The 26,042-nt window shown below is 37.4% G+C and overlaps 1 protein-coding gene across 2 annotated transcripts in view; it reads right to left on the reverse strand.

Moving 5' to 3' along the window:
- tmem63c (transmembrane protein 63C) overlaps positions 1 to 26,042 on the reverse strand; it is an 89,309-nt gene that overhangs the window by 20,222 nt on the left and 43,045 nt on the right. The window contains exons 2-12 of one of the 2 annotated variants that reach the window (XM_051722343.1): positions 22,782 to 22,954; positions 17,857 to 17,936; positions 12,866 to 12,953; positions 11,556 to 11,593; positions 7,970 to 8,112; positions 4,532 to 4,580; positions 4,320 to 4,428; positions 1,432 to 1,505; positions 1,128 to 1,208; positions 853 to 973; positions 507 to 640 (exon numbers count right to left, since the gene is read on the reverse strand). In XM_051722343.1, the coding sequence (XP_051578303.1) occupies positions 507 to 640; positions 853 to 973; positions 1,128 to 1,208; positions 1,432 to 1,505; positions 4,320 to 4,428; positions 4,532 to 4,580; positions 7,970 to 8,112; positions 11,556 to 11,593; positions 12,866 to 12,953; positions 17,857 to 17,936; positions 22,782 to 22,901 (1,037 nt within the window). In that variant the 5' untranslated portion in view covers positions 22,902 to 22,954. Of the gene's footprint in view, positions 1 to 506; positions 641 to 852; positions 974 to 1,127; positions 1,209 to 1,431; positions 1,506 to 4,319; positions 4,429 to 4,531; positions 4,584 to 7,969; positions 8,113 to 11,555; positions 11,594 to 12,865; positions 12,954 to 17,856; positions 17,937 to 22,781; positions 22,955 to 26,042 lie in introns of both variants that reach the window. The other variant, XM_051722342.1, reaches the window with a different exon arrangement.

The raw sequence follows: 26,042 nt of genomic DNA on the forward strand, positions 1-26,042 counted from the left end.
CTTAGAATGGTGCCAAAAACAAAAAAACATCCATTGAGGGGCAGTTCTGTGGATGGAAATGACTTGTTGATGAGAGAGGTCAAAGGAGAATAGCCAGACTGGTTCGAGCTGACAGAAAGGCTACGGTAACTTGGGTAACCACTCTGTACAATTGTAGTGAGCAGAATAGCATCTCGGAATGCACAACATGTCGAACCTTGAGACGAATGGAGTACAAGAGCAGAAGACCAAGTCAGGCACTTTATTAGGACCATAGTGTTCCTAATAAAGTGCTCAGTGAGTGTAAGTCCCATTTAATTTAATTTGTGTCTAGGAGAAGAAATTGTGATATTAATGATATATAATTTGTGATTTTTCTTGTCTATGGGGTGAGAGCTGTAACTGCAGGTTAAACCTCCATCTACTCTTCAGTAGTTCAACTGTTAGAAGTCTTGCTGAAATCTGCCAAATTCAATAATCACCTCCATAATCAGCCAAAAATGCGACCATTTACACCTGACACTTACACTGCAGTCATCCTTTCATCTCTGAAGGTGACAAAGGCAATGCCCAGCCTCTTCATAGAGATGCGGTTTTTCTCTGCATTAAACTCATCTGTCAGTTTCTCCTCCAGCTCACTGTAGTACTGCTCTGCATCCACCTGAGTAAAGGAAAAATCACATTACACAGGAGAAGAGGAATATCAGATCTCCTTGCAGTGCAATTCTGCACCATGACTGACTGTTGGAGTGTGGTGGTCTCCAGTGGCCAACATGAGAAGTTGCAGACTGTCCATTCCACATAGACTTTGTATATAAACACAACTCAAATCAACCATTCTGACACTATAATGAGTGTATGAGAGTAATTCACCTGTTCAAAGCCACATATATCACAGCAGAAGATCTGAGCACAGGGGTGCATCTTTATCATGATCCTCCCTTCCTTCTGAGATTTAGTTGTGAAATACAGCCTTCCTTTCATGGCTTTACGTCTGTGAAGGATATGAAACTGGTGGAATTAAACTTTATCTCTAGAGGAATCACTCAAGACAAAAGAGAAATCCCTGTTTAATACAATTTTTTATATAAAATATCAGTGTGACTCAGCTTTATGACACTCCGGAGATGTTTAAATGTGTGAATAACCTTTCTGAGTCCAGCTTCATCAGTTTTTGTACGTCAAAGCAGAATAGGACGTCTGTGACGGTACAGCTGGGGTACGCCTCACTGTATGGAGATTGGGGAGACACAATGACATGTAACTTTTTTGCACACACACACACATTCATGTAATAATATACACTGTAAAAAGTGGTAATGTGCAATTGTTACCAAAGGAGGTTTTTTTTTAAAAAAAATGAAAGGCCTTGGTTCTATTGACTTTAATAGTAGTACTCAACATGCAGAAATATTGAGATCAAGCAATAGTGTATTTCTGGGCTTCACTTACTGCATATGTTTGGTAATCAGGCCGGGATCAGAGATTTCTCTGGGTATGGAAGTGATCATTAGAGTTCTGGCCACCTGTGATAACAGATGAGATAAGAACTATTTCATGAAGCAAATACCAGTGTTTGCAAGGCAGCAAAAAACAAAAAAACAAAAATAAAAATAGTGCTTTGGTAAAGTGATACATACATTTTAGAAATGGTAGGAACATAAAATACTGAGTCTGAAATTTTGAAAAGAAATAGCACTCCTCTCCTCAACAAGCCGCATGATTTGAGGTATCAGTCATGTCTGTTGTAAAGGTATGTGATGAGTTACAAGTTTAATAATTAGTGTACGTGCTTTGTTTAAATCCCTAACCCTAAGTATAAGAAAGGTCTAATAATTATTAAAGGTATATTTCCGGATTCAATAAAAGTGAAGCTCAATTGAAAGAATTTGTGGCATAATGTTGAGTACCACAAAAATGTATTTTGACTCATCTCTCCTTTTCTTAAAAAAAAAAAAAAAGCAAAAATCTGTGTTCCAGTGAGGCATTTACAATGGAAGTGAATGGGGCCAAACCGTTAATGTTAAAATACTCACTGTTTCAAAAGTATAGCAACAAGACGTGTTTTAACATGATTTTAGTGTGATAAAATCACTTACTAACCTTTTCTGTGTAAAGTTATAGCCAATTTTACAACTTCATTGTCATGACAATTTCATGTCAACAAACCCTAAAACGACTGTAAAAATTATGATTTGAACAACTTTACAGCTCAAATAATACATGAGTTTTAACAGAAGAATGAAAATGCTTTTATAAAATTAAAAGCTTCACATTTCTGCCTTTAAACCGTCCAAAAATTGGCCCTATTCCCTTCCATGGTAAGTGCCTCACTATAACTACGATTTTTGCTTTTTTTAAAGAAAAGGAGGGACGAGTCGAAATTATTATGCCACAAATGCTGTCGATTGAGCTTAACTTGAATCATGAATATTCCTTTAAGGCAAGTCAGGTCACTCGGCGCCCATATTCGTAACACTTTTTTTCTAGGCCTGATGCAAATTCAGTTTCTATGTACTTAAATGGCGAAAGACCGAAAATCTCCAAAACACACACACACACACACACGCAAAAACCATTCTTAAAATGAACAATAAAATCTGACAAAAATGGTCTCGTAAATTGTGATTTAAAAACAAACAAACAAACAAAAAAATTTCAGGTTGGTCCACGTACATTTATTTATTATTTTTATATTTATTTTTTTCCTTTTTCTCCCAGTTTGGAATGCCCAATTCCCAATGTGCTTTTTTAAGTCCTCGTGGTCGCGTAGTGATTCGCTTCAATCCGGGTGGCGGAGGACGAATCCCAGTTGCCTCCGCATCTGAGAACGTCAATCCGCGCATCTTATCACGTGGCTTGTTGAGCGCGTTGCCACGGAGACATAGCGCGTATGGAGGCTTCACGCCATCCACCGCGGCATCCACTCTCAACTCACCACGCGCCCCACCGAGAACGAACCACATTATAGTGACCACGAGGAGGTTACCCAATGTGACTTTACCCTCCCTAGCAACAGGGCCAATTTGGTTGCTTAGGAGACCTGGCTGGAGTCACTCAGCATGCCCTGGGATTCAAACTAGCGAACTCCACGGGTGGTAGCCAGTGTCTTTTTACCACTGTGCTACCCAGGCCCCGGTCCACGTACATTTCTGAGTAAACTGACAATCGATCAGTGTTGGGTAGATTACTTCAGAAAAGTAATTTGTTACTGATTACACAATGAACATTGTAATCAGTAAGGTAATATTTTAGATTATTTTAGAACTGATTACTTTTGGAACATTTATTCATTACAAATTTTACTTAATTTGAATTTTTTCAGTCCATGAGCCAAGCCTTGAGTAAAAAGAATAAGGGCACACATTTTTATAATACATTTATAAATAATATAAATATTATACATGTATTGATTTGACACTTTGCATTTGTAAAACTTAGTGGAACATGTTCATAGTTAAAGGGATAAATAACATCCCTAAAGCCGAATTATCTAAAAAAATAAAAAATAAAAAAAAAGCCAATGGAGACAGGATATTAAATGGATAGTTCACCCAAAATGAAAATTATGTCATCATTTATTCACCCTCATGCCATCCCAGATGTGTGACCTTTTATTTTCTGCTGAACACAACAAAAATATTTCAGCTCTGTAGGTTCACACAATGCAAATGAATGATGGACAGAACTTTAAAGGCCCAAAAAGCCCATAAAGGCAGCATAAAAGTAATCCATATTACTCCAGTTGTTAAATCCATATCTTCTTCTGATATCTTAGTGATATGATAGGTGTGGGTGAGAAACAGATACATATTTAAGTCCTTTTTCCTATAAATCTCCACTTTCACTTCCACATTCTTCTTTTTTTTCTTTTTTTTCGATTCTCATTCTTCATGCATATCACCACCTACTGGGCAGGGAGGAGAAATTATAGTAAAAAAGGATTTAAATATTCATCTGTTTCTCACCCACACCTATCACATTTTACTTTTATGCTGCCTTTATGTGATTTTTGGACCTTCAATGTTCTGGCCAGCATTCACTTGCATTGTATGGATCTACAGAGTTGAGATTTTCTTCTAAAAAGCTTTGCTTGTGTTCTGCAGAAAAAAAAGTCATACACATGTGGGATGGCATGAGGGTGAATAAATGATGAGAGAATTTTCATTTTTGGGTGAACCATGTTAGCGGTTTCAATAAGGAGTATGCCTTGCAAGCGAGGTGAAAAAGCAGTAGTACTTCTGGAACAGAAATGAGACATATCAATCATATGGAGTCTGTAATAATACTTTCTAATAACATACACATGCACATTAACACAGCTGTGTGTGTTCACCAACCTTTTCATCCTCCCTGTATTCCAGTCGTGAGGCATGGTGGGCCATGCACAGCACAGTGATCACAAAATACAACAGAGCAAAGATACTGTGCAACCACAGAAATGTGTTCCTAATTCGAGAAGGAGAATAAGAAATCAAGATCATGCAGACAACTTCAAAAATATTCATAAATAAACAAGTTTATGCTCATTCATCATAAATAATTAGCCTACTTTGCTGGGACGTTCACCACTGTTGCTCGGCCAAAATTCTGAGGGCTATCTTCTGGAAAGCATGGAAATAAACAACTTGGGTTAGCTTTTCATGTTCTTCTCACTCTGAAAGTACTTTGAAGCCTGTGTGGTAAAGTGCAAACTGTGAAAATAGAATATTTTCCTTAAAAAAAAACCCATCTCTACACCACAATCATTATGCTCTGGGTTAGGTTGCTATGACAAATCTGTGAACATGCTGGTTTATTTAGCAAATACAGTGTCAAACTGTTGCATGGATATGACAGCCAGCGTGAAAACCCCCACCCAATTCTAACCAGCTGGCCCATAAACTACGCCACAGACGGGTCTACCACACGTCCACATGTTACGATCAGTCACCACAGTTTTAGAGGATCACAGTAAAAACCCTGCAACCAAGGTCTCCTAAGTCGTGTGAAAAGTTTGCAGGACTGAGATCAACAAGAGGTAAAGCCAGTGGCTTTTCACAATGCTCTTCTTGTGGTGTGGTCAGTCAGGGACTTTCCCTTATTTAACTTGGCCCTTCAAAACCTCTATTGTGCCACCCAACCACCTACAAACACTGTAGGGTGGTCTGAATGACATTTTTACACACATCCACTAATGGATGGTTAAGAATGAGCCCTTCTAAGTCTTCCCAGGACTTTCCTAATGTCATTCATCAGCAGGCCCACACAGAATCTGTGCACACAAGAGTAAAAAAATAACTAGAACACCTGTCATTCACAAAGTTCTATACATTACCTGCTTCTTTCATGTTCATTTGTTAAATATTTTGGGTATTTTAATGCAGCTACCAATAAAGATAATTAGTACTTTCAGCTGTGTTTAACACATTTTACCATGTTTAAATCCATTATACAGAGGCAGTATAAAAGTAATCCATAAAACTCGAGTGGTTTAATCCATGTCTTCTGAAGTGATATGATCCCACTGAGTAAGAAAATGACCACATCAATAAGATGGTGCATTTTAATTTTCTAGTGTTTTCCATCAATCTTTTGGCGACGCGGTACATTTAGGGTATCCCAAAAAAAAATCTCAACGCGCATCTGCATTTTCAAAATAGCCAAACCGGTGTGAAAACCTCAAACCTGGCAACACTGTGTCTTGTTTGTGTACCTCACTTTGCCTATGCGTCAAGCGCAAGGAAGTGTGTGAAGGAGCTTCTCTCATGAACTTTCCAAGGAGACTGCAGATGTCAAGATTTACAGAAATTAAAAACTACAATTTTGGTCTTTTCTCACCTAAGGTTATTGTATTGCTTCAGAAGACATGGATTAAACCACTCAGATTAATTTTATGTCATTTTTTGGAACTTGAAAGTTTTGGACCCCATTGACTTACACTGATGAGCCAAAACGTTCGCCATCACAGGTGAAACAAATAACGTAGATCATCTCCTAACAAGGCCACATGTCAAGGTCTGGGTAGATTAGATGGTAAGCGAACAATCAGTTCTCGTAGTCGTGTTGAATGCAGGAGAAATGGGCAGGAGTAAAGAACTTAGGGACTTTGATAAGATCCAAATTGTTATGGCCAGATAACGGCAAGGCTTGTGGGGTGCTCCCGGTCAGCAGTGGTGAGTACCTACCGACAGTGGTCCGAGAAGGGACAAACCACAAACCGGCGACAGGGTGTTGGGTGCCCAAGGCTCATCAATGCACAAGGGCAAAGAAGGCTATCCCATCTGGTCCGAACCAACAGAAGTTCTACTGTGGCACAAGTCACAGAAAATGTAAATGATGGTTACGGGAGGAATGTGACACAACACACTGTGCATCGCACCCTGCTGTGTGTGGGGCTGCGTAGCCGCAGACCGGTCATAGTACCCATGATGACCCCTGTCCACCGTCAAAAGCACTTACAATGGGCACGCGAGTGTCAGAACTGGACATTGGAGCAGTGGAAGAAGGTCGCCTGATCCGATGAGTCCCATTTTCTTTTACATCACGTGGACGGCTGTGTACGTGTGTGCCGTTTACCTGAGAAAGTGATAGCAGCAGGATGCACCATGGGAAGACAACAAGTCGGTGGAGGGAGTGTGATGGGTCCGGCCATTCATGTGGATTTCAATTTAAACAAGCCACCTACCTAAACATCATTGCAGAGCAGGTACACCCCTTCATGGCAATGTTATTCCCTGATGGCAGTGGCCTCTTTCAGCAGGATAATGTGCCCTGCCACACTGCACACATTGTTTAGGAATGGTTTGAGGAACATGATGAAGAGTTCAAGATGTTGCCCTGGCCTCCAAATTCCCCAGATCTCAATACGATTAAGCATCTGTGGGATGTGCTGAACCAACAAGTCCATTCCACGGTGGCTCCACCTTTCAACTTACAGGACTTAAAGGATCTGCTGCTAATGTCCTGGTGCCAGATTCCACAGGACACCTTCAGGGGTCTTGTAGAATCCATGCCTCGGTGGGTCGGTGCTGTTTTTTCGGCACGCGAATGACCAACAGCATATTAGGCAGGTGGTCAAAATGTTTTGACTCATCAGTGTACATTGTCTGGACAAAAACAACTGTGCATCCATCAAAATATCTTTGTTTGTGTTCCGCAGAAGAAAGAAAGTCACACGAGTTTAAGACAGCATGAGGGTGAGTAAATGATGAGAGAATTATAATTTTTGGTTGAACTATCCCTTTACAAGAACATTGGTTAAGCCAGGGGATGACATTTTGGACCAAACAGAGAAATGTTTTAAAAGTATCACAATGATTACACTCTTCGGAAGTCAATCTACAAATGGCTTACTTAAGGAGGGTGCGTACTGACAGCAATTTGCAGCGATACAGTGTCAGGAAGTCATTTATTTTCAGTGAGAGTTGCCAATTTGACAACTTGAGCAGCTGAGAAATCCTCATTCTCATTATAACCTTGTTTTTGTGGTAATCAACATTATGCCACAAATGCTGTCGATTGAGCTTAACTGGTATTGAACCCGGAATATTCCTTTAAGTAGTCCCATAGGGGGGTAAATTAGAGTTCGATTTAAGCCTTATCCTTGAGCCCCTCCTTTGCGGACAGCAAGCCAAATATGTTTAACATTTACCAGTCAAAGATTACTGTATATGGGCACTTGTGGAAGTCAATGCAATGTTAATAGCCACTTACCTGAATAACAACACATTAATTTTAATGGTACAGATTTTAAAGGTAACTCTATCACCCCCTTGAGCACTCAGGTTTGTTCAACACAAGGGGAATTTAAGAACACAGGCTAAATTCTAACTGAGCAAGGAAACACTGCAAGTAACTCTCTGTTATTCTAACAAATGAAATAATTTTCAAAGGGTCCATAATTTTTTAGGTGCAAGCACACTGATGAATTAAGAAATTGTCATGAATTCTTTACAGCAGAGAACTAGAGCAAACAGTAACCAAACAGCTGAGAGTCAGGTGGAGCTACCAAGGAGGTTCCCGGAGAGGTTGACAGGCAGGATGATGGTGAGAGAAAGCAGACACACCACCATCATGAGCAGAATAATGTGACGCTGGAATGACAGGTACGTGACCGCATCAATACCACATTTACTGCGGATCTCTTCATTCCTACGGAAAATAAAAAAGGACACTTTTGGACACCTAAGGCACAATTTCATTACATTAGAAAATATCAAACAAAGTGACATCTGCAAACAAATGATGCTAGCTAGAACTTTTCTCAGAACTAACTTCACTTTTCTTTCTTTTTCAAATAACTTGTCCCAAAGTGATTTTAGTGGAAGTTCCCATCAAGTTCACACTGGTGTCCTGGCAGAGTAACCAAAAATGGTGTAGTTCTTCACATTAAAGGGATAGTTCACCCAAAAATGAAAATTCTCTCATCATTTACTCACCCTCATGCCATACCAGATGTGTATGGCTTTCTTTCTTCTGCTGAACACAAACAAAGATTTTTAGAAGAATATCTCAGCTATGTAGGTCCATACAATGCAAGTAAATGGTGGCAAGAACTTTGAAGTCACAAAAATCACATAAAGGCAGCATAAAAGTAATCCATAAGACTCCTGTGGTTAAATATGTCTTTATAACTGATAATGATAGGTGTGGGTGAGAAACAGATGAATAATCAAGTCCTTATTTACTATACATTTTCCTCACCACCCAGTAGTTGGCGATATGCACAAAGAATGCAAATCGCCAAGAACAAAATTTATAGTAAAAAATAAATTAATTAATTATATATTATATTGATCTGTTTCTCACCCACACCTATCATATCGCTTCTGAAGATATGGATTTAACCCCTGGTGCCATATGGATTACTTTTATGCTGCTTTATATGCTTTTTGGACCTTCAAAGTTCTGGCCAACATTCACTTGCATTGTATGGACCTACAGAGCTGAGATATTTTTCTAAAAATCTTCGTTTGTGTTCTATAGAAGAAAGAAAGTCATACTGGGATTGCATGAGGGTAAGTAAATGATCAGAGAATTTTCATTTTTGGGTGAAATATCCCTTTAAATATGAACATGTTCTACAAGTTTGACAACTGCAAAGTGTCAAAATACTTTTTGTCTTCATTTTGAATCAATATCTACTGCTTTAACATTTCCTTAAAACATTTATTATAAAAGCTTATTTTTGATAAATGTTTCGCTTGAAAATGTGCTTGTGCTATCTTTACTGAAAATATGCCACTTGGCTTGATACTGTTACATAGAAAAAATACATTCACCCAAATACTTTTTGGGGCCACTATAATTTTTTTCAATTAGTTAACACTTTTATCCAATGCAATTTACAGTACAATTCAGAGTATTCATTGTATAAGTATGTGTGTTCCCTGGGAATCAAACCCATGACCTTGGCGTTACTAGCGCAACACTCCACCAGTACACTACAAGAACTAAAAAAGGTAAAAATGTTTTTATGTGAGTATTCAGTGTGTTAGAAGTAAAATATCGGTCAACAATATATGTGTGATGGCCTTTTTGAAAGATCACACAAATATTATGATAGCAATGAGCGCTCATACATACAAAAACACATACAAAACACAAACAAACACACCCCTCTGGCCTCGCCTCATCCAGAGCGAGGAAGCTCTCAGCATGGACTCCCAGTCTCCAAAGAGTTCAAGAAGCTGTTAAAGTAACTAGCTAAATACGGTATGGCACCAACATGCAATCCCAGTGGTCCAAATAACATCTCCGAAAACGTGGAGACAGACAAGTGGCTTGTTTACGGTACTGAAAACTTTTGAGCATGCCCAGACATTAGACATGCTGGTAACATGCCTGGTAAAACCTTCACCTTGTGTTTTCCCTTCTTAAAAGAATATTTCTCCCAAAAGCATCATAAGCCTAAGTTGCTCGTAGAATCCATCTTACGATTCATCTTAGTTTTGCGGTCCGCTTCCCAAAGCCATCGTAACTTATGCAGTACTTGAAAATGGTCTGTATATTTACGAGTGCTCTGGAGTAATTGTAGGGTGCTTAAGAGCATCGAAAGGACTCAGATTTAAGCAGTCACAAAGTGACACTTCATACAATTTAATACAGTTAATTTCGAGATTTGATTATTTGATTATCACTTGACTTCATGCTGTCATTTACAATGTGACCAAGATGTTTATTTTTATTTATACAGATCTATATATATTTATCAATAATTATATAGGTCTATTTATCATATCAGCTAGCCTATTTATTTTTAACTATCTAAAGTATAATGATAGATAATTATATAGTTTAAAATAAATGAATAAAATAGATAAATACATGACTGAATTAACAATTAGCCCTTAATCAATAAACTACCTACACGGATTTGAGTGGATGACCACGTAGCCTGTGCCGTCTCAAGCTCTCTAAAAAATGAAAATAAATGTAAACATTTCCTAACGAGGTAAATTAAGTATTTCTAAAGTCATGGACAAATATATTTAACTGACAATGACGAGCAACACAACACTGTCGCATTTCAGCACTTTAAATATATGGACAGCGACTCTCTTAAAGGGATAATTCACCAAAAATGAAAGTTCTCTCATCATTTACTCGCTTTCATGCCATCGCAAATGTGTATGACTTTCTTTCTTCTGCTGAAAACAAATTAAGATTTTTAGAAAAATATTTCAGCTCTGTAGGTCCTTTCAATGCAAGTGAATGGTGACCAGACATTTCAAGCTCCAAAAATCACATAAATGCAGCATAAAAGTAATCAATATGATTCCAGTGGTTTAATATGTCTTCTGAAGTGATGCAATTACTTTGGGTGAGAAACAGATCAATAATTAATTCCTTTTTTTACTATATTCCTTTTTTACTTTTTTCACTTTCAGAATGTGAAAGAATGTGAAAGTGGAGATTTATAGTATAAAAAAGGGCTTAAATGTTGATCTGTTTCTCAGTCACACCTAACATATCACTTCGGAAGATGTACATTTAACCACTGGAGTCTTGTGGATTACTTTTATTCTGCATTCATGTGATTTATGGAGCTTGAAAGGTCAAGTCACCATTCACTTGAAAGGACCTACAGAGCTGAAATATTCCTCTAAAAATATTTGTTTGTGTTCTGCAGAAAAACAAATTCATAAACATTTGGAATGGCATGAGGGTGAGTATATTATGAGAGAATTTTCATTTTTGGGTGAACTATTCCTTTTAAGCACGTCTTTGCGCATTTGTGTTAAGTGCAGCTTTGGGAAACCCATGTAAAAAATAAAAAAACATACGTAAAATCACTCAACTGCTAAGATCAATCATATTTGGGAAAGGGGGCCCAGTCTGGTTAATGAACAAAACATTTAGATCATTTTAGAGAACTGAATCAAACGATTCTTTGAAAAAAATTTACTTAAAAGAACATCCAGGATATTCCTCACCTTTTGTGTTCCACAAAAGAAAGTTAAACAAGTTTTTAACAATATTAGGGTGAGTAAATGATGACATAATTTTAATTTTGGAGTGAACTATTTCTTTAATGAGATATAACGTGAGCAAACAAGCCTAGCTGGTGACATCACTGTTTCTTACACACTTACTTCATGTGGTACAGAGATGTAAGCCAGGAACAGAAGCCCTATAAAGAGAGGGAGGGAGGGGAGACAACGGTGTCATAAAAAGGTCTGGCACATATATAAAAAAAAAACAGGCAAGTACCGTACAGAGCAAGTCTGGCTAGCTTAGTGTCTGTCAGAGTAATTTGTTATATAAGTGAACATGTGTAGCCTAACTAGTGGAACAAGCTATGTAAAACACATGCAATAATCGTTAACATGGCTGTGATGTCGTGAACTGTCATGCACATAAAACATAAGGAGACAGAGTGAGGTCAGAATATAAATGGACAGATAGTGATTATAAAATAAAATAGACATTTAAATTGCACAGGCTATTTTGTAATGAAATCAGTTCTGGGGCAACACATGGGTGCTGGGTGACTAATCCACATAAACAGATTGAACTGGTCTAATTAGTTTATGCCTCTCTATGTCTTTGACAGCAGTAACTTCACATAACCATGAAGACAAGAATGACATTAAAACATTATATATTAGTGTGATTTTATAATAGCAGCCATAAAGCTTTGTATTCATGATTTATTTGTTTCTGCATGAACATATTCTTGTAACATCGGTGTCTAGGAGTGGAAGAGAGGAGATGCAGGAGTAGAATCTTTAAATACTTCAAAGTCAATCACTGGACTGGAACAAACACTGGATCTTAATATCAAAACTAAGCACACCGCAACACTTCAAGGACTGACAAAATAATGGGGCAAAACTAGAGGGTATTTATACACAAAGAACTAAATGATGGAATGGAATACAGGTGAAAATAGTAAGGAACAGATGGAAGTGATTGGGGAAGTGAACTATGGGAAATGTAGTGCAGAAGAAAACTTCAAAATAAGAGTCCTTGAAGAAAATGAGGGAGATAGACTGTGACAATTCTTAACCCCTAAAACTCTGCATATTTTGGCTGTCGCCTGCAATTTTTCACACCAAAATTAAAAAGGACACCTTACACACATACAGTACAGTGGACTAACTGCAAAATATTGGTCTCAGTGTTGCAAAACTGAAAAAATAAAAAATAAAATAATAATAATAATATTGTATATATATGTTGAGATCACATGACCAGACAAATATTACTTGCGCATTTATAAAATGGCATTAGTAATGGAGGACTGAATATACTGTATATAGGTTGCTGAATCTACACCGTTAGGTGTCAGCGCAATATTATTATATTATATTAACACGGGAAAGAAAAGTGTGCTCAAGCAATTTCATGTGTGGATGTTTTTCCTTTGTAGCTTTCTTTTCTTCTTTGTAAAGGTTCTCACCATGTCCTTGGTCTCTGAATCAGATGGACTGGATTCTGAAGGGGTTTTCTCTTTCTCGCTTTGTTCTCCATAAAATAAAGATGTTAAGCTACAGAACAAAGAAAAAAAAAGTGCACAGATAACATTTCACGAAATGCTATATTAAAAGAGGCCTTCAGACATAATTCACACAATTTTATGTTTGTGTGTATATATATATATATATATATATATATATATATATATATATATATATATATATATATATATATTATCAAATAAACCCTAAAGCTTGTTTAAAAAAATTTTGGACCTAGGTAAGTCTCTGCTTTTTATTTATTTATTATTATAATTTTTTTTTTATTTTTATCAAAGTTATATATATATATATATATATATATATATATATATATATATACAGTGGCAAGAAAAAGTATGTGAACCCTTTGGAATTAGCTGCAATTATGTATAAATTTGTCTTCAGTTTCACAAGTTACAATAATAAAAAACTTGTTTCGAATCTGGTTTGATCTTCATCTAAGTTACAATAATAAAAAAACACAATCTTTTTTAACTAATAACACACACATTATTGTAACATTCTGTACATACTGAATACATCATTCAAACATTCACAGTGTAGGTTGGAAAAATTATGTGAACCCCTAGGCTAATGATGTCAAAAAAAGCTAATTAGAGTCAGGAGTTGACAAACCTGGCATCCAATTAATGAAATGAAATTGGAGGTGTAGGTTAGACCTACTTTGACCTATAAAAAGCACTCAAACATTTTGACTTTGCTATTCACAAGAAGCATCTGCTGACATGGACCATGCCTCGCAAAAAGATATCTCCGAAGACCTACAATCAAGAACTGTTGCTTTGCATAAAGCTGGAAAGGATTACAAAATTATCTCGAAGAGCTTAGCTATTCATCTGTCCAAAGTTAGACAAATTTCCTATAAATGGAGATGATTTAATACTGTGGCTACTCTCCCTAGAAGTGGCCATCCAGCCAATATGACTCAGAGGGCAGACCGCAGAATGCTCAATGAGGTAAAAAAGAACTCTTGAGTGACAGCTATAGACTTGAAGGAATCATTAGAACTGGCTAACATATCTGTTCATTAGTCTACTATACGAAAAACATTAAGCAAGCATGGTGTCCATGCCACTGTGAATGAAGCTGCTGCATGCCTGAAGTTTGCCAAAGACCACCTTGACACTCCACAATGCTACTGGGAAAATGTTTTGTGGACTGATGAAACTAAGGTTGAATTGTTTGGGAAGAACATGCAGCACTACGTATGGCATAAAAAGGGCATCGCATACCAACATGAAAACATCATCCCAACGGTGAAGTACGGTGGAGGGAGCATCATGATTTGGGGCTGCTTTGGGGCCTGGACCCCTTGCCATCATCAAGGGAAAAATGAATTCCCAAGTTTATCAAGACATCCTACAGGATAATGTCAGGGTGGCTGTGTGCCAGCTGAAGCTCAATAGAAATTGGGTGATGCAGCAGGACAATGACCCTAAACATTGAAGTAACTACACTACAGAATGACATCAGAGCCCAGACCTTAATCCAATAGCAGTGGCAAATTCTCAGGGCCAGCAAAGCCTTCTCTGCTGGCCTAACATGCCAAATACATAACTATTTTATTCTCATTTACCTTTTTGCCTATGTATTTTAATCGCTTTCCACTCTTAATTAAATCTACAAACAAATAGAGAAAATCGAAAAGTTTATCAAGTTAGAATTTATTCCTTGATGCTTACAAGCAAAGTGTGACAACTGTTTCACAAATCGCATGCCTGAAGCAGCTCATGAGTCTGAGCTCCACCCCCTCAGGCCTTCAGAATTTCTACAGAATCCCTCAACAGTGCAAATGAATGAGCAACTAAAGTCAGACTGTCAGATTCATCAGCCAATCAGATTGATTTATTTGTTCTTTGTGGGTGTGATCTTTAGGATATGTCCCAGTTGAGGCCCTCTAGCTGGCCTTGAGTGATGCAATCACGCTTTAAGTGATGTACGTATTTTGAAAGCGAAGAGCGCGCGATTGTCTTCACTGCAGCTATCGCCATTGAGAAAGAGATCCTTATGGATTTAAAAACACGAGATGTTCTGCATGACTGTGTGATTGCTTAATTTATTAAACAGGAAAGGAGGACTGATTTTCACTTCAAGCAAATTGGTAAGTGCTTTTTGCATTGTTATAGCAACATCAGGAGTTTTCTGTGTAAATTAGGCTACTTGAATATTCAGTGTCGGATCAAGTTTTGAAAAGTAGTGCTGCATTACATTCAACTCGGAAAGTCGGATTTTACAACTTCCTACTAGGAAAAGTGCAATGGAATGCATCTTGAAGTCAGAATTACAACTTGTAGGCTCAGAAATGTAAAGCTTGTATTTTTGGGACTTCTTTTCTAGGTGGACGAACCCATAGTTATACATTAGCGACGTAAATCCTGAGGGTAGATTTTGATGAACTCAGCTATATGTAAAAACTGTTTTATGGATAGCTTATGGATGATGTCACTTCCAACTCCGATTTTGCCGAGATGCAGGGGCATGATGTCACACAAACATGTCCACACTCAGGGAGATATACAATGTAAGTGACAAACATTCACTTTATTAAATAATATCGATAAATGAGTTCGTTTCCATATTACATGATATTAAAACTTGTTTAACAAACGCCTGCAGAAACAGGTAATAATGATAATCGTACACCTGAAGCACAAATGCTAGCGCTGCAGCATTGTTTATCAGTTGGGTTGCTAGAAGACATCTCTAATGAGAGTTAAATCCCTGCTAAGCTAACGGGAGCTTTTACAGTTCCAAATATCGGGGAATGGAATGCATTTATGGTCGGAGATATCAAGTTGGAATATCCCACATCCAACTTGAATGGAACACAGCATAACCATGACGAAACTAAATTTATTGCAAGCAACATTTAAATCGCAAATATTATTAGATAGATTTTCCAAGTATTATAGACCTCCTTGGTAGATTCATTTGAAAAATTATGATTTTTGACATTCATTTCACAAAACAGTCATGCCGCAGTTAAAATTAGGCTAGCTTGAGCATTTAGTGTCGTTTCAAGTTCTGGCTTTCGTGCATGGACGTGTTTTTAAAATGTCAGTTGGTATTATTAGTTGACTGCCACGTAATGTATGATAGGCATATGGCGTCTTATTAATTGTGAAACTGTGTTTTCTTAATGGCATGAATCGCACTGAAGACGTAAAATGCACGGCCCGCAGCTGTCCAATAGAGATGCTGTGGAATGACCTCTAGAGCCGTTCACACCAAACATCCTAATTATGGCTGAGCTGAAGCAGTTCTTTAAGGAAGAACGTTCCAAAATACCTTCTGAACGTTGTGCTAATCTGCAGCAACCAGAAAAGCTTGGTTGAGGTTATTGCTACCAAAAGTGGATCGACCAGTTATTAAATCCAAGGGTTTACTTACTTTTTCCACAGCACTGTGAATGTTTAATGGGAGGTGTTCAATAAAGACATTAAATATTATAATTGTTTGTGTGTTGTTATCTTATGCACTATTGTGTTTGTCTATACTTGTGACTTTGGTGAAGATGAGATCACATTTTATGACCAATTAATGCACAAAACCAGCTAATTCCAAAAGGCTCACATACTTTTTCTAGCCACTGTATTTTTTTACTTAAAACCTTATAGCTAATGAGATATACTGTAGCCCTAGTGACAACTTCCCCATGTGACAGCCCCAATCTCCTCCATGAAATCAGTCCCATCACTGAATGATACTCTTATCACAGATGTGTCATGCCTCTAAAGCTTTCATATGTGATAAGGCCACAGGCTGTTTATTAAAGCTGTAACTCTGAGCCAGATCCAAAATAAGTCAAGCAAAATTAGTCTCAGGATCAGAAAAGGAAAAACATTTCTACCCAAAGGTCTATCCGTTATCACAGGAAATGAAAAGAATGAAGTGAAATACTAGAGTCCATAAATATAATATCTTTATTACTGTGAAGGTGCCCTCTCTCTCCCTCTCTCTCTCTCTCTCTGCCCTCGTGGACTGATGCAATACTGTGTAAATAAACACTGCAAGTGAACATTCACATAAACCCAGAGTTGAATTCCTCATGCTGATGCAGAATAAAGCAAGACTGCCGCAGTGGAACAGCATGAAAGTCTTAAGACTTATAATCCAATTCCACCCACAACTCCCAAATCGACATTGTGTGTGTGTGTGTGTGTGTGTGTGTGTGTGTGTGTGTGTGTGTGTGTGTGTGAGAGAGAGAGAGGGAGAGAGAGAGTGGGGGGCTTGGGGTTTAGGTTTCTCCCAAAAAAAAAAAAAAAAAAAAAAAAAAATATATATATATATATATATATATATATATATATATATATATATATATATAAGAATAAATGAGTGCTAATATTTTTTGGAAAGAAAGCTACAAGTAACTGGGCGAATGCTACAGAGTATAGACTTAGTAGTAAATGATACTGTAACAAACTTAATTCTTCTAAGTTGCTCTCTATTTTGCATTTTTCTAATTTCATGCAGTATTTTTTCATTACAAATTGTATTATCAGCATAACATTTTGGGTGAAAAGCTGAAAAATTCTTTATATTTGGCATTTGTTATGATCCCCTTTTGTATTAATGATAGCATGCACTCAAGCTGGCATGAAAGCAACAAGTTTTTGCAAAACCTGATGATCCAAAGCAGCATGCTTTGAAAATGTTCCAAGGACTGGAACCTTACTGTAAAGTGTTACCATTATATATATATATATATATATACTGTATATACATCATAAAGTGATGAGAGCAAAAATGTCTTGATCAAACTATGTCCTTTTAACCCAGAAGGTGGCGCCAGCATCTCACATTCACCTGCTAAGCATTCGGTTCACTTAAAACACCACACACAGTTGAACAATTATTTACATTCCAGTTTAACATGTTCATCACACAGTCACAGGTTATGAGATGATACCTGTCATTCTCCATCAGTAGAGCCAAGCGACCGTAGTCCCACGCTGCCTTCCTCAAACAGGAGAAGAGGAGTAGCAGGAACTAAAACACAAATGCACCAAACACAGGGTCAAATCAGTTTACATACATAATAAAGTTAATATTTAACCATATTTACTTTCTTAATACACGTCCCTGATCTTATTGTAAACAATTTATCTGTTCATATTGTTTTGCAAAATGTCAGTGTAATTTTAATCGAAATGTAATTAGTTGTTCCGCTCTGAAACTTTCCTTTTCCGGCTGACGTCACCAAGCCCTCTTATATTTCAGCCCCTACCCTCTAACCACCTGACATATACAGTATAGGTCAGTTTTCACAATCCAATCAATTCCCAATGCATAAAATCAAGTCCTGCTTGTTTTGCTTTGTTGACATTCAGTTTCACCAGGAAATACATAAAAGTTAAGCTTTCTGAACCCTGTTGCATGTTGAGTACTTCTACTTAAGAGTGGCCATAATATAAAACATAATTTTCAGGACAACTGTTAGGAAAACATTTGCCCTGTCTGTGGAAGATACCCTGATTTGATACTAATCTAGAGAAATAGCATACAGCATTTTTAAATCTGTGACGGAAATATTCCGAAATATACCTAGAAGGCATTGCATCACCAAATGCCACAGCTGTTGATATTAAACAAACACACTCAGTTTTTGAAGAGTAGGAACTATTTCTGTAAGCAAACCCAGTCACCTACTAGACCCCTGGGCAGCAGTAATAATTAGCCATTTATTTGGTATGGGAGAGATGAGGTGAGTGGTTGTCTTGGAAACAAACAGACAGTGAGGTCAGCATGAACACATTGTGCACATAATGACTTCGGTAGGAACAGTCAATGATGAGACAACTGAGAACACTCTAAATGACTCTATTTGGCTTCCCTGGTTGCTGGTTAGCAACTTCAACCTAAAAATTACATGCAAGACCTCAAACTAATTCTAATCAGAATTGGATTCAGAATCTGGACTCTTTATTGTTGAAATTAATTTACACTTCCAGATAAAATTTTGGTGTCTGGTAAATTTTGGTGTTACAATTAACATACAACACACACAAAAAAATAACACTAGGGTGTTGTGCGTGGTTGTCAACGTGTTGCTATTTTTGTGTGTTTTTAGTGTGTTGCCATCAGTGTTGGGTGTAATCTGATTACAAAGTAATTAGTTACTGTAATATAATCACTTTTCCAGTCAAAAGTAGGTTAACTCGTGACATTTTTAATTCTTGAAATCAGATTACAGTTACTGTCATTAATTACTTTTAAGTAAATTACTTGGGTTGCACATATTTCTAAAAATTTTAAATTTATGTAGACTGCATTTAAAACATGAATTATGTTCATATGACCATCTGTTTGCATTTCTGTGACAGCCGAAGGGCGCGCACCCCCTAACAAATCATAATAATGGAGAGACGCGTTAGGCTGAGTGTATGACTTGCGTGCGACAATGAATTTGTTATGCGTAAAAACGAAACTTTTTTGTGATTCCAAGTGTTTCAGAAAGTAACTTAATAGTAAAGTAACTAGTAAGGTGATTACTTCTTCGATGAAGTAATGAGTAAAGTTATCTGATTGGCTTGGTGTTTGGGTCCTGATTCATCGGTCTAGTTCGGTCTTGGTTCTGATTGTGTTAATTTGCCATGTGCTCTTCTGTCTTGTCATTGTGTTTGGTGTGAGCACATGGCTTCTGTCAGGTTTTGTTTGCCATGTGCTCTCCTGTATCACATCTAGGCCACGTCCCCTTGTTACCTTGTTATTAGTTAATTTGCCTCACCTGCCTTCCCTCTTTAACCTCCTCACTTCCTTCCCTATTTAATCTCCCTGTGTTCGCTGTCCTGTGCCAGTTTGTTGTGGATGTTTCCCTGTTTGGGTGTTGCGTCTGTTTGCGCCTTCTCTGGAAGCCTCATTCCGATTCCCCTGCTGGTCCTTCCCTGTTTGGCTCTGAACCTCGCAGCCTGTGGGGCTTCTTCTCTCCAGCCCAGCCAGTCTTATCGACTCCCTGACCTGGGACTGTGTTTTAAAAGCAGAAATGTGAAGCTTGTATTTTTGGGACTTCTTTTCTAGGTGGACGAACCCATAGTTATACATTAGCGACATAAATCCTGAGGGTAGATTTTGATGAACTCAGCTATATGTAAAAACTGTTTTATGGATAGCTTATGGATGACGTCACTTCCATGTCCTTTCCTGCTAGCCTCACATGGATACCAAGCAAAAGTAACCAGGATTGCTTTTTTACATGACAATGCCATGATGAGATGGCGAAATCGTACTTTTACACCAACCAATCACATACCAATCACCATTGTCTCCTTCTTAACCCTGATATTTCCTTTTTTTTTCTGTACTAAACAAAATGAATATTCCAATTAAAAACAAGATAAGGGGTTCCACTTTATGGTTTAGTTATGGGGTTTGATTTAGTGGTTAAAATGAGTAAAAACCTCATGATCGCATGTTCCCACTAGATGTTGCGCTGTTGTGTAAAATGTGTGGCATAATCATATGTTTATTAAGAAATAATACACTCACTCAGTACTTTATTAGGAACACATGGTCCTAATAAAATGCTCAACATGGTCTTCTTCTGTTGTAGCCCAGCCGCCTCAAGGTTTGACGTGTTGTGCATTCTAAGATACTATTCTGCTCACTACAATTGTACAGAATGGTTATCTGAGTTACCGTAGCCTTTGTCAGTTTGAATCAGTCTGGCCATTCTCTGCTGACCTCTCTCATCAACAAAGCATTTCCATCCACAGAGCTGCCACTCACTGGATGTTTTTTGTTTTTGGCACCATTCGGAGTAAATTCTAGACTGTTGTGCATGAAAATCCCAGATCAACAGTTACAGAAATACTCAAACCAGCCCATCTGGCACCAACAATCATGTCACGATCTAAATCACTGAGATCAAATTTTTTTCCCCATTCTGATGGTTGATGTGAACATTAACTGACCCATATCTGCATGCTTTTATGCACTGCTCTGCTGCTACACGATTGGCTGATTAGTCAATCGCATGGATGATTGTTTGTGCCAGACGGGCTGGTTTGATTATTCTATGTGCTGTTTTATTAGAGGTCCAGACCCCTGGACGATAATTTTCACCTGATAAATAAAAACTGACCTTTCTGCTATTTTTCACTCACCCTCGTCATTCAAAAGTAGTATGACTTTTTTCATCTGTGAAACACAAGATTGAGGGATGAGAAGATCATGTTTGTGGCTGTCCAATCTCCAAAAGTACACATAAAAGTGCCATTAAAGTTATCCATAACACTAGTGCCTTAGATTTCAATTCTTCTGAAGCCATATGATAGTGTTGTGAGGGGAACAGACAGAAATGTAAGTGTTAATTCACCTCTTTACCCATTTGAAACTGGTGCGCATGCGATAACAGCTTCTTTACATAAGCGCTGTGAGTGCACTTTACATCATGAACGCTTTGGGCTGTTGAGAGCTGCGCACGCTGGACACACTGCGGTGCCAGATGGAAGTTTAAACAAGGCAGGAGAAAAGGCAGAGGAAAAGAAAGTGAGCACATTGCTTCTTGTGTGTATTGTCACTATTTTTGTTGTATGTGTGAAAGTGAATGAGATTTGAGGATGGGACAGACTTCTGCTTCCCCTTTTACAATACCTCCGCACCCCCCTTAGGGGCACGCCCCACACTTTGAGAACCACTGGGTTAATGCAACACCTGACATGTTGGGTTAAGTGATTGTTTGTGCCCCATCAGAAATAATGAGCCTGAGACCCCACCGCATAAGAGACACTTGATAGTTCACCCAAATATGAAAATTCTGTCATCGTTTACACACCCTCATGTTGTTACAAACTTTCTTTCTTCTGTGAAATACGAAAGGAAAAGTTTTGAAGGATGTGTCATTCACTGATTTCAATACAATGACAATTGATAGTGACTCATTTTAAGGCTTTAAAAAGGGACCCAAAAGTGTCATAAAACAAGTCCATGTGACTCTAGTAAATCAATGAAATTGACTGTTTATTTTACAGTGAAAATCTTGATATCAGTTGCATGTTCACGAGTGCATAAGAAAAGCTTGTTCAGAATGGCTTGCACCAAAGACTGTTTAACGAATGGGAAAAATTGGAACGCCCAACAGTCAACAGATGTAGAAAGGAAGTCCCATCTTACAGGTAATACAGACAATCACCATTTAGATACAGACATCGTCTGTCAATTAACTCGAGAACGCGCATGCGCATTAACTATACAAGCTGGTAAAATTGTGTTTTTTTTTTAGCATAATCTGAGGTAAAGAAGCACAATTTATGATTCCAGTTTTGTCCGATTTTACTGCTGATTTGAAATATGTTCTTTGATCATTATCTTGACCAACCATTTTGGAGATTTCGGTCTTTCTTCATTCAAGTAGAAAAGGAGCTGCTCTTGTGTGCCGCTTATTTACATAGAAAAATAGCTTCCCAAGAGCGTTTCAAAGATGGCCACCAGTGGACTGACTTGATTGAAAGACTTTGCTTGCATTTAAACATAAAAAACATGGACACATGAACGAGGTTCACTCATGCACTCAGTAACATGTAAAGGAAAACCATTATGGAAGTCAAGATTTTCACAATAAAATAATTTACATTTTCTCACCAAAACTTATCGTATGCCTTCAGAAGATTTGGAATATGTCGCATGAGTCACATTTTCAAGGACTTTTTTTAAAGTCAAGGACTTTTGAGTCCTTTTTCAAGCACAAGAAAGAAAGTAATACGTCTTTAGAACAACATGAATCTGAGTAAATGATGACAGAGTTTTAATTTAGAGAATTTCTTTAAACGCATGTCCTGCAGTTGCAGCTGAACAATGCAGTTGTTTATTGTAATCATATTAGTAGGGATCGTTTACCAGCCACAGAATGATGTTGATAGCGAGGACAGTGGGAACTCCTCCAAAGGGTAGACCTTGCAGCACACTGCTGCGGGAGTGAGAGCGATAGCATCTCTCCACTGTGCTATTCTCCTCCATCAGGGAGCCCAGGAAACTCCTGAAATCCAGCCCTTCAAACTGTCAAAGCATCACTGAGGAGAGAAGACATGAACACAGTATGAATGAGATCAAGAGGATGTGAAAAAGATAATAACAGTGGATGTGAGCTGTTAAACTCGATGTCAACAGCAGATTGAAAGTACAATATTTGGTTTGTTCCATCATTTTGAGTCACTCTGACCAGAAACACATTTTTAGTTTTACGCACTTAAGTAAAAAGGAAAAAAAGAAAAGAAAATTCACTGCCAACATTTAATGATTATATCACATATAATAGCGCTGTCATAATGCAATTATAAGTCAACTTAATAAATCATATAAAAGTATTTAATTAAACAATAATTACGTTATATTATTAGAAAGCTTCGACTTTCCATTTTTACTTTAGTTTGTAAAACTGAAAATGTGTTTCTGGTTCAAAATGACAAACAAATGATGGAGCAGGTCACATATTAATCAATCAGAAACCAAGAAGAAAATAGTATTGCTCAGAAGTTGCTCTTTCATAGCTCAGAAGACTATTTAGGACTTCTCATTTGTGCTTCAGTTAAGAATTAAATTTGTCTTAGATGTTTCTCCTAAAAAACTTTTTGAAATTGCAAAAGACATTGTAACAGCAACAAATGACAATAATCCTCAACATCTAGTATGAGTACAGCATAGAGCTGCTCAGATTATTTGGTCTTCGAGAACTTTGATGAGAAATGTTTGAGTTTGTAATGAAATCTCTTTGGTATCTTGGCAAATCTGGGCATAGTTTGTGACATTCTCTTCAGTAACTCTAAAGGAGACAAGTGTGAGATTACAGAGGTAAAAGTGGAAGAGTTAAGTAAAAGTTTAAATTTGGTCTCCATTTAATCTCATTCCTGTCTTGGAGAAATAACTGAAATATTAAATAGATCTAATTTTGGTATTTATTTCAGGAAGATCTGTTGGACTCCTTTTCATCATCAACTTCCAATGTGAACACAAAAGTGTTCAAGAATGAATGAAAAATAAGTAAAAGTAATAATTTGTTGATGCTGGTGTGTGCAGTCAGTTTGCAAAAAATTGAACAAGTTTCTACTAATGAAAAAATACTGAGGAGGCTCAAAAGACTGTTGTATTCAGTTTAACATATGGGTTTCAATAACCTTTTTGAATATTGCCCTCAAGCTCTTTCACATGAACCTTTACACATGTAGAACAGAATGCAAACAAAGCAAGGTGAACACTTATTGGTTTGTTTGTTGATATTACAGATCATCATGTGCATTAGACCACTGGTTTCCATAGTAGTAAAAAACCATCACCTAACTCAAACATATAGACAAAGCCATGTCACATCAGTCAGTTAATACACCATAAAATCACTATAAGAAGCTATACTTCCCTCAAGTTAATCTCAACTATCATGCAGCAACACATTGACAATAACAGTCCATTACTGAAATACTCCAATCGACATAAGTGGTAATCTAATAAACTTTAAAAACCTTACGTAGGTTTTTGTAGGGATGTCATAATATATCGATTTATATTGATTATTGATCGGCACGTTATTTTATCGATACTTTTCTGAGCCATCTATATATTAAGATTAGCTGACATTTAAATTAGAAGCCTAATTTGTGTGCTTTCCAATTCACACTCCGTTTAATGTAGTCTGACGTAATAACTTTGGGGGACCAAAAGAGGGTGATATAACATTTACTGAAGCCGGCCGCAGGTAGGAAAGGCACAGGTATAACACCCACAGGACGAGCTGATGCAGGGCAGCAGATGGCAGTCAAAAGTTCAAAAGGTTTTGTGCTTCAAGAATGAACGAAGTGACATTGATGAGTTTGCAGGTTAGTGTATGAAACTGGTGTAACAGCGCAAACTGAATGATTAGAAATTGTGATGTTTATTGTGCAATTTCTCTGTAATATATCTTGATAATCATCTGGAAAATCTTCTGATTATCGAAGCATGAAAAAGGCTAGTTTTTTACTCTAGATTATTGAGATATCTATGAATAAACACACAGATGTGCAGTGTTTTAAGCATTATAAACTCCAGCTTAGTAACTCCAAAGAGATGAGGCAGACAAAAGATGTGCATTACAGTGAGTATAAACTCATAGTGATAGAGAGCAAAAGACAAAGAGAGAGATGGAGAGACCAGAAGGTAATGTTAGTTATGAAGCTGTCATTTCTTGTTGTTTGCAATGTCAATCAGATGGCCATTTGTGGATCTTTCTAATATAAAGCCAACAAACAACAGAAAAAATAGGGAAACTGTTACTTTTACCTAAATCATCAGCTGTCATGACACTGTAAGAATGAATCTGTACAATGATACCCACACCAACATGATGCCAAAACCATATAATTTCACCAGATCAGACCCAGAAAGAAAATGGCCACCTTTTTGTTGTTTACATTTCGACAATTTTTACTACAATCAAGAGTAATATTATTGCTCGAGTCACAAGTACAGTTAAACTAAGAAAGATCCAAAGCAACCAAAGAAATTCTTGTCATTGACTTATGGGAAATGAATAGCAACCAATGTCAGTTAAAGCACACTTCTGATCTTGTTGATAGAAAAGAATGGAACATCTCCAATAACTAATTTACTACAATCAGCACAGACAAAAAGGCCAACAGAACTTAAGGTCATTGCACTGCTGCTGACAGAGATGAGCTTCTGCATTGGGCCAGATGGTGCTTATATGGTTCTTTATGTTTAGTGACTCTCCTCCTTTGGGTTAGGGTTAGGAACAAAATAAACAGCCAATACACATTTGTGTTACAGGCTTAGAAATTATGACCATGAATCAGCAGTTCCCTCCTCTTAACATTATACTATACTATACTATATCATACAGTACCCTTCCACATGATACTATAATGAATTACTATAATATACTATTAATGAAGAAAATTCTCTATTACTTTAAACCAGGGGTGTCCAAACTACAGCCCACGGGTCATCTGCGGCCCGCCGACTGCTTTGATGTGGCCCATGAGAGATTTTGGAAAAGAACATAATTTGGCCCGCTATTGAGAAATTATATGAAATTCGTATTCTGAACACTGGGTGTCGCTATCACCTACAGCCACATTTCACAGCGCATTTGTCCCACTAGTGTGTTCT

Source organism: Myxocyprinus asiaticus, chromosome 17, assembly GCF_019703515.2.
Source record: "Myxocyprinus asiaticus isolate MX2 ecotype Aquarium Trade chromosome 17, UBuf_Myxa_2, whole genome shotgun sequence".
In the NCBI taxonomy this organism is placed as follows: Eukaryota; Metazoa; Chordata; class Actinopteri; order Cypriniformes; family Catostomidae; genus Myxocyprinus; species Myxocyprinus asiaticus.